Below are 12,483 nucleotides of genomic sequence, written 5' to 3' on the forward strand. Positions count from 1 at the left end.
CAGCATTTCCCATCTACTAAGACAGATATTATAATGAATATTATACTTTTCCATTTACTTAATTTGTACAGAAGCCTAAATTTTATACATACATATATATAAACATACACATACTACATATGATACCTATGGAGGTGCACATAAATCCATGTATACAAATATACATATATATGCAAATATATAGCAAGAGAGAAATGTGACTTTTGTAGTCTGAATGACTCAAAGAGCCTGTCATGGTTTTCCTGCTTGCTATTACTGCTGATGTCAGATCGTACTGTGAACTTACAAACTATGCAAATACCCTATCTCAAAAATCTGAAGCTATACACAAGCAGCACCTCTGGCAGAATGCTATTTTGGTGGTTGCTGTTCTTTTGACCCCTCCCAAAAATGACGACAGTCTTGGTATGATGGCATAAAGAGGACACAGGCATCCATGTGACCTACGCAAGGCTGACTCAATAGGAGTTCAGGGAAATAAAGCAGCAAAATGCTAAGACTGCTGCAGCCCTGCAACCAAAGAAGTTCAGCTGTCCTCTGCCCCCAGGTGAGAAGAGCCAGGAGCTGGGCATCTGGACAGATGGAATCCCACTGGTTTTGTCAGCTCCCAGCTGCCACATGTCTGGCAGCTCAGCTGCCAGCCTCCAAAGATCCGCTAATATAAAGGATAAGAATCAGTTTAGAAAGCAGAAGTCAGTCCTGCTTTAGAGAGATCTTGCATGGAAGCTGAGTATAACTTTTCTATATATTCATTTTCCCTATAGTAGATGGCAGAAGAGAGGCCCTTCTTCTCTATTTGTAAATGATCTGCCAAAAGAAAAGAAGGCAGGAGTTGACCTTGGTTGGGAGCCAAGTGCCCAACGAGCCACTTCCTTCCCCCTCAAAAGTATAGGGGGAGAAAAGATGAAAAATAAATGGCTTAAGACAAACTTACAAATTACCATCACTGGCAAAACAAACTCAACTTCGGGAAAAGTAACTTAATATGCTGTCCATTAAACATGGGGTAGGACTGTAAGAAACAACTAAAACAACTTCCCTTAATACCCCCGTTCTTCCCAGGTTCACCTTCCCCCTTCACTACTGATTTTCTTTTCTCGGACACCCCTTCCTCCTCACACTTCCCCCTGCCCCCGTGTGAGTATTCCTCACGGACTGCATTCCTTCAGGATAACTCTGCAGCATGGGATCGCCTTCAGGTCCGCAGGGACAGCGCAGCCGGGCCGGGCTCTGTGCCAGGCCGCAGGGCCATCCCTGCCGGGCCTCTCCTGCCCCGGCCCTGCTCCCGCTGTCCCCTCGGGGCTCGCAGCGCTGTTTCTCGCTCGCTTCCCCTGGCTCAGCCCTGGCTGCCGGGCAGCGTTTTGCCCTCCCTTGGCCAGGCTTTCCCCGGGGCTGAGGGGCTCAGCCGTGCCCTGCGCTGGGGCCGGCCCGGGCAGCGCCGGCACAGCCCCGGAGGCAGCACTGTGTCACCGTCAACTGACTCAAGTCCACTGTGATGTTTCTAGAACACGTAGTTTCTAGAATTTACAACTGAATACAGGTCTTACAAAGTAAAAGTTATTGTCTGCCAATGAAACACAAATAACATAACAAATGGCTTGTTATCATCTTGCTGTTAGTAGCCTTCATTTTACCCAATCCATCCTTTTCATGGCCAAATGTTAAGTAAATAGGTCTAGCTTGTAATGGATTCTCTTTCAAAAACATTTTAAAATTTGAATCATGGGGTCTATTTTCCTTTTTCCTGTAATTTAATTCAATATAGATTATATAAACACACTAGGTTTCTTGAACCAATTATTTTTATGCTGCTCTTCATGTTATCAGCTCATTTGACCCATATGACAATCCCTATCAGGAAAAGGATATCCTTTTCTCACCATAATCTTGCTTAAACATGGCTTCTGGGATGTTCATATTTCCATCCTTGTTATATTCACCAAGTGTCTTTCTAAAAATTGTAAATAGCTAAAATTCATATCTTTTGAAAAACAAAAATCCCTGAAGTTTTTTTTGTTCTAGCTTTCAATTTTCCCTCCTATTTTTCAGATACTTCTATAAAAATTTCTTAAATCTTTTAATCTGAAGTGTTATTTTATCTGTGTTTATTGCATCTTTCATTTCTTTTGACAAATGACAATTTGTGATCAATTTACTTGAAATTTTGTTCTCTTTTTTTCCCAATTCCCCTTATTCATTCTTACTTTAGTTTCTTCACTATATAGCCATAGATTTCATACCTTCCAGTGGTTTTACGAGTATCAGAATTTTGTCTTTGCTTTACTTTTTCAGAAAACTCTCAAAGGTTTATTTTTTTTCACTTGGCCAAGAAGGTTTTTGAACTGCAAATTGATGTAGGGTTTCTAAAGAGTTCTGCTTTCTTTTTCTAAATAGCAGATTATATTTTCTTTGTCCTGAATTTAAAAGCAAATGAATGGTATATTTAAGAAGAAAATATCTACCTAAACAGTTGATTGAACTGATGCTTGCAGAAGTCCTACCAAGCAGAAAGATGGATTTTGTTGGAACAGACCATACAGCAAACTTGTTTACAGTGGTTTGTCAGTTTTTTAGTGGCTAAGGACCCTCATGATTGCTACTGTGCCCTTAATTTCCTGTTACCAGACAGAGTAACGTCCTTGGCTTCCCAGTTACTGCTTTGTGGCGGCAACTTAGAGTGTTATACCCCTATTTACAAGGTAATTGGGGTTTCCCATGGCTGGCCAGGTCTAAAAGAAAAAAATCTGTTTGAAACCACATGTAAAACAGGATTTATCACGTTAAAATAGTAATCAAGATTATCAGGAAACAGATTTCGAACTGCAATATAATGCTTTCAATTCTACTCACTCTTTTAAAAAAACTATGATAATGAACACTCAGAAAATCAGTTGATTTTCAACAGCCTAACACCTACAATTAACCGTATTCATGGTCTCTAGTTGTTAAGTAAAATAAACTAGTGGGGTTTTTTTATTTCATTTAGTAAATATCTATGAAAACTCATATGCTAATTGCCCACTAAATAATTAAAATATTCATTCTTCAAAAACAAATAATATTCTATGCTTGCTTTATCAGTTTTATTCATTTAAAAAGTTATTGGATGATTATGTAAGAAAACAGATTTAGAGAAAGACCAAACTCCTGCTGAAAAGGCAAGGAAGCTGCTATATTAAAAGAAATCCCATCCTTGCCTCATCAATATATTTACTGCTATTTTTCTGAATGGACAAGAGAGAAGTTGGGAGTTAGTCATGCATTTTTTAAGGCAAACAGGAGTGCACTGCAGTTGATGTGAAAGATGATCAGACCTGACAAAAGCTATGATATTAAGAGAAATGGCTGTATTTGGAAGAACTGGAAGAGGAAAAACAAACAGGGTTTAACAAGTACACCACAGGGAAGGAATAGTGTTAAAAATTAGATATTTCCATGGTTGAAAGAGCAGTGCAATTTAAATTGATGGATAAGAAATTAAGAATAAAAATGACCTAGACTAAAGATAATCTATATTTGGAAGTTAAACTTAAGAACATAACTGAACCTTCAAGCATGGATGCACAAAAATCCAGACTTAAATTCAGTTTATATGCCATGGTATAAAAAAATCCCCAGACTGAAGTTAGGCAATAAAGTCAAAAATAAAAGTAAAGAAATTCATTTTGCTTGGGAAACAATATTTAGCCACTCTTAGGTATAGAAATTTCAGTCAAAAAGCCACATATTCACCTACCTGACAGGAAAATAAGTACTGATAAAGGGGCTACCATTACTTTCCCCAAAAATACCCAAAATTTGTTGTAGGCATTGAAGAAAGCACTGAGTATGGAATTGACCTGGTGCAGCATACTCTGAGAATTATGACTCCTGATTCTCATTCCACTCCAAACTTGTGCATCTCTAGGGTGTGCTACACTTTTTACAAGAGTAGAAATACATATAAAATATAACTGGCATTTTTAATCTCAGGAATCATGTTAGTTTCTTCTTCTATACTAATATAAAGAAAAATATATATACTATACTAATAAATAGAAATAACATGTTTAAGATAAAATTCTTTAATGTTGCAATGTAATTTGAAATGTTAACTTCTCTTTCAAAAAATATTTGTTTGATAAAATGATATTTTTATCACAAAACCAGAAAACTTCATGTTAATTACTGTCTTAGGTGTTGGTTTGAATTTAAAATGGTGAATCAAAGATGAAGTATAAAAAGTACCAGCTACAGCTAAAACTATTTTGGCAAGTTTTGTCCACTATGTAGCTACAAAAATATAGGTGCACATGTACTATCACATGAAAAATACAGGTGTTTTCTTTCAAGAAAACTTATACAAAACACTTGTTGAGCATTTGTTTCGTTTTTATATTTTACAGAATAAATATTAAGTCAATATGTGTGAATGCTCTGTGATTCCAATGCTTTTCATCTTCTTTGATCAGATAGCTCTATCAAAAACCTAGGTGCATTTGGTCTCTTTGTTGTTGTTGTTTGTTTGCTTGCTTTTATTCCTGCAGCTTATTCAGACCATAAGTGCTGTAGACAAAGATGACCCTCTTGGTGGACAAAAATTTTTCTTCAGTTTAGCTGCCGTTAACCCTAACTTCACTGTTCAGGATAACGAAGGTAAAATGCATGCCTGTTCCAAGGAAGGAGTTTACATTCCTAAAATATATTTGCTTTTGATGTCTATCAATATGTAGAGAAGTTGTGAAGGTTACTACTATCAAGAATACTTTACCTGAATGAGGTTTAGGACTTCTACACTTGTATCTGTGTAGATAAAACAACAATGTGATAAAAAAAAAAAAAGTTATAAAGAAAATCAGAAAAGTGTTGGCTTGGGGTAAGAGACAGATGAAATACTTGACTACGAAAGAAAAAAAGCTTTCAAAAATGCCTTCATCTGACAAGTTGAGATTTTTCAATTTAGGCTTTTGTGACATAGTTTTGATTCCCCTGGCCTTCTGTTTTGCTTCTTTCTAACAATTAATGAAAATAATGGTTCTGAGAGCCACTTTGGATTTTCTTTTGATCCTTTCTCAATCTGTCTTATCAGAGAAAATTTTCAGAAGCTTCTGTTGGGGAAGTGAGACTATGAATTTTGGCTTTCATTATTAGTATGACTAAATGAGAGGACTCTAGATTAGAGAAGACATAAATGAGAGGGGATGTGGTATCAGCCTTCAAATGTGTCAAACGCACAAAGGCAAAGGGAATAATCCTCTGTTCCTGATGAATTTTCAGGATGTAGTAGACTACAAACAACAGCAGAAAAAAAAAAAAAAACCAAAACTTCTAATGGTAGTGAAAGTGGAGTAATTAAATAAAATATTTTGCATACCTTATAAAATCCTTGCAGAAGAGGTATTTAAAGATCCTAAAGGCACTTAATTTTTGATGTTGAGTGAAATCAAATAATGTTAAAATACATAAAACCAGTGAAGGGAAGCAAGAAAGAAAATCTTTGTGCTTCACATCTTGAAGTCTGAAAAAATACATTATTTAATATTTTAAACAAAGGTTATATCTTGGTGATTAGGTCCTGAGTACAGAGAGGTATAGATCTTAATATTTTCTTATTCTTTGTAATTTTCTTTCCTTATGCACATGCCTGAAGTTAGCTGTCAAGAGAGCTGACCACATAGTTCAGGCAACCCTCAAACATTATGAAAATTAAATTTTCCTTCTAGTACACACTAAAACTGTATTTTGTTTCTTTTGGACTAAACAGTTATCAACTCTGGTGTTGGCTGCCACTCTAGCATTGTGGCTCTAGCAGTAGAAGAAGTAGTCTTTCCCTGTTACTCATTCTTTCCCTTCCCTCTGGCCACTCAGTGGACAGCTTTTGATGCTGACGTATCCTGCACACACTAAGATTTATCTGCTACAAATACAGTTTAGTAAGTTCACTTCTCAATAATGTGCAGGAATACCTACCATCTTTCACATTTTCTGAATTCCTATGACAATTTCAATCCAAAAAAAGCCCTACTTCATGTGCTAAGGTACATAATTCATTGTTCTACAGTGTGTTGAAAGTGGTTTGGTTTAGCAAATCTCATACTGAGTTGACAGCATTCCTGTGGGTGTTGTCACAGATGATGCATAGAAAGAATCTTCTAGAACAGAGTACTTGTTGAACTGCACGAAGTGGAAGGTTATTTTTCCTCGGTTGGTTTCTGCATTTCAGGGTTTCGGCCCTGAACTCTACCTGTGTCACACACTGCATGCATGAATCTATAAAACATTTTAAGCTTTGAGAAATCCTCTTTTCAAATCACATGCCAAAGTGGTGCAGAGGCACAGAGAAGCAGGCCAGATGTACCTAAAATCTTATAAATAGCTTTCAGATCAAATGGGAATGTTGTTAGAAAAACAGATATCACTATGATATCAGGATCTATTTTGAAGTCATATAAAATATGATAATTTGCATCTACTATAAATGATATGGTTTCTGTTTGTATAGCCTACAACAGTATCTTTTAATCGATCTAGATAACACTGCCAGGATTTTGACGAGGAGGAATGGCTTTAGTCGACATGAAATAAGTACTTACCTTCTCCCAGTGGTGATCTCGGACAACGACTACCCAATCCAGAGCAGCACGGGCACGCTGACCATCCGCGTGTGTGCCTGTGACAGCCGGGGCAACATGCAGTCCTGCAGTGCCGAGGCCTTGCTGCTCCCTGCCGGCCTCAGCACCGGGGCACTGGTGGCCATTCTCCTCTGCATCATCATACTGCTAGGTAAGAAGAGAAACGCATCTTCCTCTACCCAGGAGCAAATATTTAAGGCCCGACTCATTTCACAAAGTTATGCAGGTTGATAGAGTTAATGATCCTGGATTTTGCAAGAAGACTATAACTGCAGCTTAAAATACAAAGGAAAAAACAAAGGCAAACCCTCGTTATCTGCTAATTTAACACTGTAAGTAAGAATTCAGCTCCCAGACTGTTAAACTATCACTGTGCAACCAGAAGCTCATTTATGTTCTTCTGTTAAGTTATGCAAAAAAAGAAAGTTCAGAGAGGATGAATAGTATAATCAAAAATTGCTTTTATATCTTTCATTTAATTTTTTTTTTTTGAGGAAAAGTCCCTTTTTCATTTGAATAACTACTAAAAATCAATATGCAGTATATATTTCACATATAATACAACAGTATAACAGTAAGCAGCAATTTTACTACATCAAAGCCCTATCTATGCAGTGGTTTCAGGGCTATAATATAAAAAAAAAGGAAAATTTTGCAATACCTCCATTTTGTGGTTTTCAGAATAACACTTAATGACCTATAATTCAACTCAAACCCACTTTTTAACAATATCCTTTGAGCTTGAAAAAGGAAAAATATCTTCAGAATAGACCTGGCTCTTTTAATGCTCATTACAGCTACAGAAGGAGCATGCAGACAAGCTCATGGTCCTGTAAGGCAGAACACACAATGTGTGCAAAATAGGTTTTTGATACAGACTTTATTGTACTACCATTATACAGATAGAGGTGTTTATCCAGTTATCAAAAAAAATGAGTTGGTGAAATGTAGCTGAAATATAGTTCTTGCACCCGGTGGATTTGCTGCTAAGAAATTGTTAAATAGAGATTTTTACCCATTCTTTGTTTCCCTCTTTAAGTTATAGTGGTGCTATTTGCTGCTCTAAAGAGGCAACGAAAGAAGGAGCCTTTGATCCTTTCTAAAGAGGACATCAGAGACAACATTGTGAGTTACAATGACGAAGGCGGTGGAGAGGAAGACACCCAAGCCTTTGATATCGGCACGCTGAGGAATCCTGCAGCTATCGAAGATAAGAAGCTTCGGCGAGACATTATCCCTGAAACATTATTTGTGCCACGGAGGACTCCTTCGGCACCAGACAACACGGATGTCCGAGATTTCATTAACCAAAGGCTAAAAGAGCACGACACTGATCCCTCTGCACCGCCGTACGACTCACTTGCAACCTATGCCTATGAAGGAAATGATTCCATAGCTGAATCCTTGAGCTCCTTGGAGTCAGGTACTACCGAAGGAGACCAAAACTATGATTACCTCCGAGAGTGGGGCCCTCGGTTTAATAAGCTAGCTGAGATGTACGGTGGAGGAGAAAGTGACAAAGACACTTCTTAACCTACAGTAGGCTACTTTTCTTTTCCTTTGAGCGGAAGTAATTTTACAGACACCTTCTGCACTCAACAGTATTTAACATTCAGGAAAATTTTCCTGCCACTCAGCACAATGGTTTCCTTTTAAAATTTGTTTTAAACTTGTCCATTAATGTCATTCATTCTTTCTAGTAGGATGCCACTTGGAATATATACAACATTTTATTTAATCAAACTTCCAAGAGCCAAAGCTATGGAAATTCAGTGTTGTACATTTTAGTAAGTAAAATAAAAAATATCTTACCTTCGGAAATTTGAACAGGGTGATAATCCCTTAAGCAACCTCATGTACAAGCCGCTTCTGTTAGGTACATGTCCTATTCCTGCAAGTTCAGCTTTTAAGATGGCGAAGAAGAAAAAAATCCAATATGTCCTGTTCTGTACATTAAAATAAAACAAAATGTACATGTGGTGTTAATAAGTGTAATATGCAGCTGGTTTAAAAAAAAAGTTTGTGCAACTTCATTTCATCAAATTCTATCTGCCAATGTTTTATATTTATATTTTTGTATTTATTTTTAAAAAATAAACCAGTTTTTACAACTATGTTAATGATTGCCTGCCTGTTCTCGCCATGAGTTTCATGCTTGAGGATAAAATGGAATTTCTCCAGTGACATCACAACCGATTGCTAATAGTTCTGTGCTGAAGTATTCTCCATACATGCAACACAATCTGAAGTGCTTATGCTCACTGAGACAGGAGCAAGTTACACAGTCACCTGCTTGCTCAGAAGTGCTACTTTTCGGCAGTTCAATGTTTATAAGAATTTTTTTGGTTTTATTTTTTAACTAAACTAATCATATTCTGGTCTAGAAAGATGAAATACTATCTTGTGTCACCTCGAACAGCCTTATTCTAAAAACATGTTGGCACAATTTATCTATCCGAACACATAACATTAGTTTCAAAATCTCAGTTTATTTGTTCTATAGTTCTCCATTTTGAATCATACTTACGTTATCAGAAGTGATCTGTAAGTGCAGCAGATAAAGCATAAAAAGATGCTCAATCCATTTTAAGCTCTATTTTTCCAAAGACAAATAATTTGCTGACAAGCACTATGTGTTGTTTTTCAACTGCTTTTAAAGCTGTCAATCTGAAGACTGAGAAAGTGTCACAAAAACTAGCATCTCCTCCCCTCAATTTACTGAGTTTTCTCAAGTCTAGTAAAAAGAAACCTGAGCAACTAGTGAACTGTAACCAAAATATACTTTAGCTATCACAAAACAGACTAGGTATCTGAAAACATTTTGAAATGCTTCATCTTTTCCCTTAATCTTTAGGTTACACAAGTTTTGTACTAGACAAGCACTGAAGACAATTTTGAAATACTGCTGAGATTAAATATTTTCAGAGCCAAAGCAGTATGTTAAAAGGTCTGTATTAGCTACTGTGGGAGAAAAACACCTGAAGGTTTATTTCTCCTCACTTTCTCTTAGCTAATTATTGGCATAACACCAAGAGATATTGGAAATATATTAGTCCTTTGAAAAGTGAAATGCTGCATTCAATTTTAGTTGGATATTTCTTCTCCTTAATGGGCTGATAAAACCCAATGAAGTTGAAAGCTGAATACACTACCATTAAACACTATTTTGGTGCAATGGAGACCAAATTTTTATTGACTTGATATCAAGTTAAACTATTTGATCTATTAGCAAACTGTGAATATTATGGAATTTTATTCATGTCAACCAATAGTACTTTAATTAACTAATGAATTTTTATATTCCTTTGTAGAATATTAATCTAAGAATATTGAGAAATGTTTTACATAATCAGCATTACAAAGTTTTTTAAAAGTCTTACAGGTGATGCAAACAGTTGATCTTCTTTATGATCACTTAGTGAAGAGGACCAAATTTTTTTCTTCCAAATCCCCATTAATCCTTCAACAGCATGCAATAAGAGGAAACAAACAAATAATATCCAGCCATTAAATATAGCAATAGACAAAAGGCACTCTTCCAAAACTAATTTTGTCTACAGCAACACTGAGATCAGTGATATGGTATGTATTTCACTGAGTACATACTAGGGCAGGAGATGAAGTAGGCTGCAAAACATCTGGATTTTTTACCTCTTTGCTTACAAAAAAAAAAAAAAAAAAGGTTGAACAGGTCCAGAGAACACTTCTACATATAACTCAGTAAAAATCTCTGGTTTGTTTCCACAAAGAAAAAACAAATACACACATCTTCCTATATCAGTAAACATCATGTAAGACTCTATGACCTTGATTTACATTACAGTACTAATTTCCAAGTAGTAACTATAAGGAAATATTTTTCTATTACTGTGTTGGAGGAAGTTATTTTATAACTGTTCAGCAGAATCTGAATCTGATGTTTAAAATTTAATCCTGTGTGTGTTATTAAATAAAATATTATTATACATTGTGAAAGTATATAACCATATATAAACATGCTACTAATATTATTATATCAATAGTATATATTTTTTTTATTTGTTACCATATCCTTGGACATTTATTTCTCAGTACATTTTAGGAAATTTTATGAATCAAGGGCACTATTACAATGTCTTCTTGCATGCATAAAATAGTGAGGAATTGGAAAGTGAAACTCCTAGACAACTCAAAGTGGAAAAATTGTAAAGCAGGATACCTGCTTCCCAAGCAGTACCTGCTAAGCTTAGCCACATGAAATCGGATTAAAATTAACAAAACATACCAACATGTAGTAAACAAAATCATGGTATTGTTTAGTCTGAATGAATTTTCTGTGTGTTCTTCAGACAAAATTGCCACCCGACCACAGAAACAAAGAAAATACACTGATATTGCATTTCAGTTGGAGCTTACAAGTTATTTACAACAAGACACCTTAAGAATGTTTAAAAAGTCAGAAGTATATAAAAACTATTGTAGCCACTGGACATGCAATTGACGGTGAGTTCTTAGAGTCTGTAGCAAAAAAAGTACATTTAAAGGGATTTTATGGAAACAGATGTGCACAAGACCTTGTGTTAATGACAACAATGTAAAGAGTAGTATTTCATAGGGCCTTCAGGAAAGTAGTTGATAGGAAGAACAGTCTAAGGAAAGTAAAAAAACACCAGAGTACGAAACAAGCACTTAAACCAACAAAATCCTCACATTGCAAACATCGGGTAATATCCACCCACTTCCATCTCTGTATATGCAGATGTTTTTCACTCTTACAGCATATCATATTTCCATAATTTCTCCTTCAATCATATGTAATAATGTTCCCAGGTCAAACTAGTTATCAATTACATTACTGCCTGTCAAGAGTTTACCCTTCATTCCTCTCATTCATTGTCCAGTGTGACTCTTTTGCCTTTGAATCACATGTTCCTATGACTTCTTAAATTCCTCCTGTGCTACCTGTCACACAGAGTTGGAAGAAAGAGGACCAATTTTGCTACATTATTTCCCTTCAAACCTGTTATTATAATTTGCTCCTACTGGGTTAAGTACATAAACATTTGTTAATGGCTACAGACCTGCTTGTTATGCTATTAACAGAATATTCTGAGTTGGAAGGGATCCACAAGAATAATCATGAATGATGGAGAAAATGAAATGGAATAATTTCTCTAGGTTGTTTCAGACTGGTTTGCCCTTATTCTCTCAGAATTAAAATTTTTTACAATGTTCATCTAAGTTTGTCCAATATTGAGTAAAAAGCAAATACTCTCTTTTGGCCCATCACTAACTACTCAAACCAAAAAAAAGAACAACTTATGAACCTGTCAAGAAGCTGGTTAGTGACATACATGTTATATAAGAATATAAAGAGTTTAGGTCTCCTTACTTTGTGTCAAGTAAGTTGAACTGGAGATCAGGAAATAAAAGTTATCAGAAGTCTTCAAACACTGTGTTATCATTATCCAGCTCACTTGAACAGCACAGAAATCACTCAGCTGTAATCTGTTCATAGCAAGATGCACAAATAGATGTTCAATCTAAAACAATTTCACTCATTCATGATAGTGTTTTCTATTACATTCAAAGCCATCCTATAAATAGTAAACATAAGGAGATAATTGGAAATATAAGGAGACATGTGAATACAACTTTTATTTTTCCAACAAAGTATTCTGGGCTTCTCTATTGTCTCTCCAGTTTTTGAGAGGCTTATTTAAACTCTATTCTAATAAGGTTAAGCTGGATGAAAAGTCACTTTCTACATGACAGAACTAGTAACATGGGAATTCACAAATAAAATAAGCCAGGCAGAATTTATTTTTTTAAATTCTTTTGTTTTTCCTTCTTCACAGATATTTTTATTTTCATTTTAAACGAATATAGTCAA

The 12,483-nt window shown here is 35.7% G+C and overlaps 1 protein-coding gene across 6 annotated transcripts in view; it reads left to right on the top strand.

The window, feature by feature from the left end:
* CDH10 (cadherin 10) overlaps positions 1–8,725 on the top strand; it is a 94,782-nt gene extending 86,057 nt beyond the window's left edge. For 4 of the 6 annotated variants that reach the window (XM_064427489.1, XM_064427509.1, XM_064427500.1 and 1 more), the window contains 3 exons: positions 4,527–4,635; positions 6,511–6,762; positions 7,651–8,725. In XM_064427489.1, the coding sequence (XP_064283559.1) occupies positions 4,527–4,635; positions 6,511–6,762; positions 7,651–8,144 (855 nt within the window). In that variant the 3' untranslated portion in view covers positions 8,145–8,725. Of the gene's footprint in view, positions 1–166; positions 548–1,212; positions 1,541–4,526; positions 4,636–6,510; positions 6,763–7,650 lie in introns of those variants that run through there. The other 2 variants (XM_064427524.1, XM_064427536.1) reach the window with 2 other exon arrangements.
* Positions 8,726–12,483: the final 3,758 nt, after the last annotated feature.

This window comes from Passer domesticus, chromosome 1 (genome assembly GCF_036417665.1).
Source record: "Passer domesticus isolate bPasDom1 chromosome 1, bPasDom1.hap1, whole genome shotgun sequence".
NCBI lineage: Eukaryota > Metazoa > Chordata > Aves > Passeriformes > Passeridae > Passer > Passer domesticus.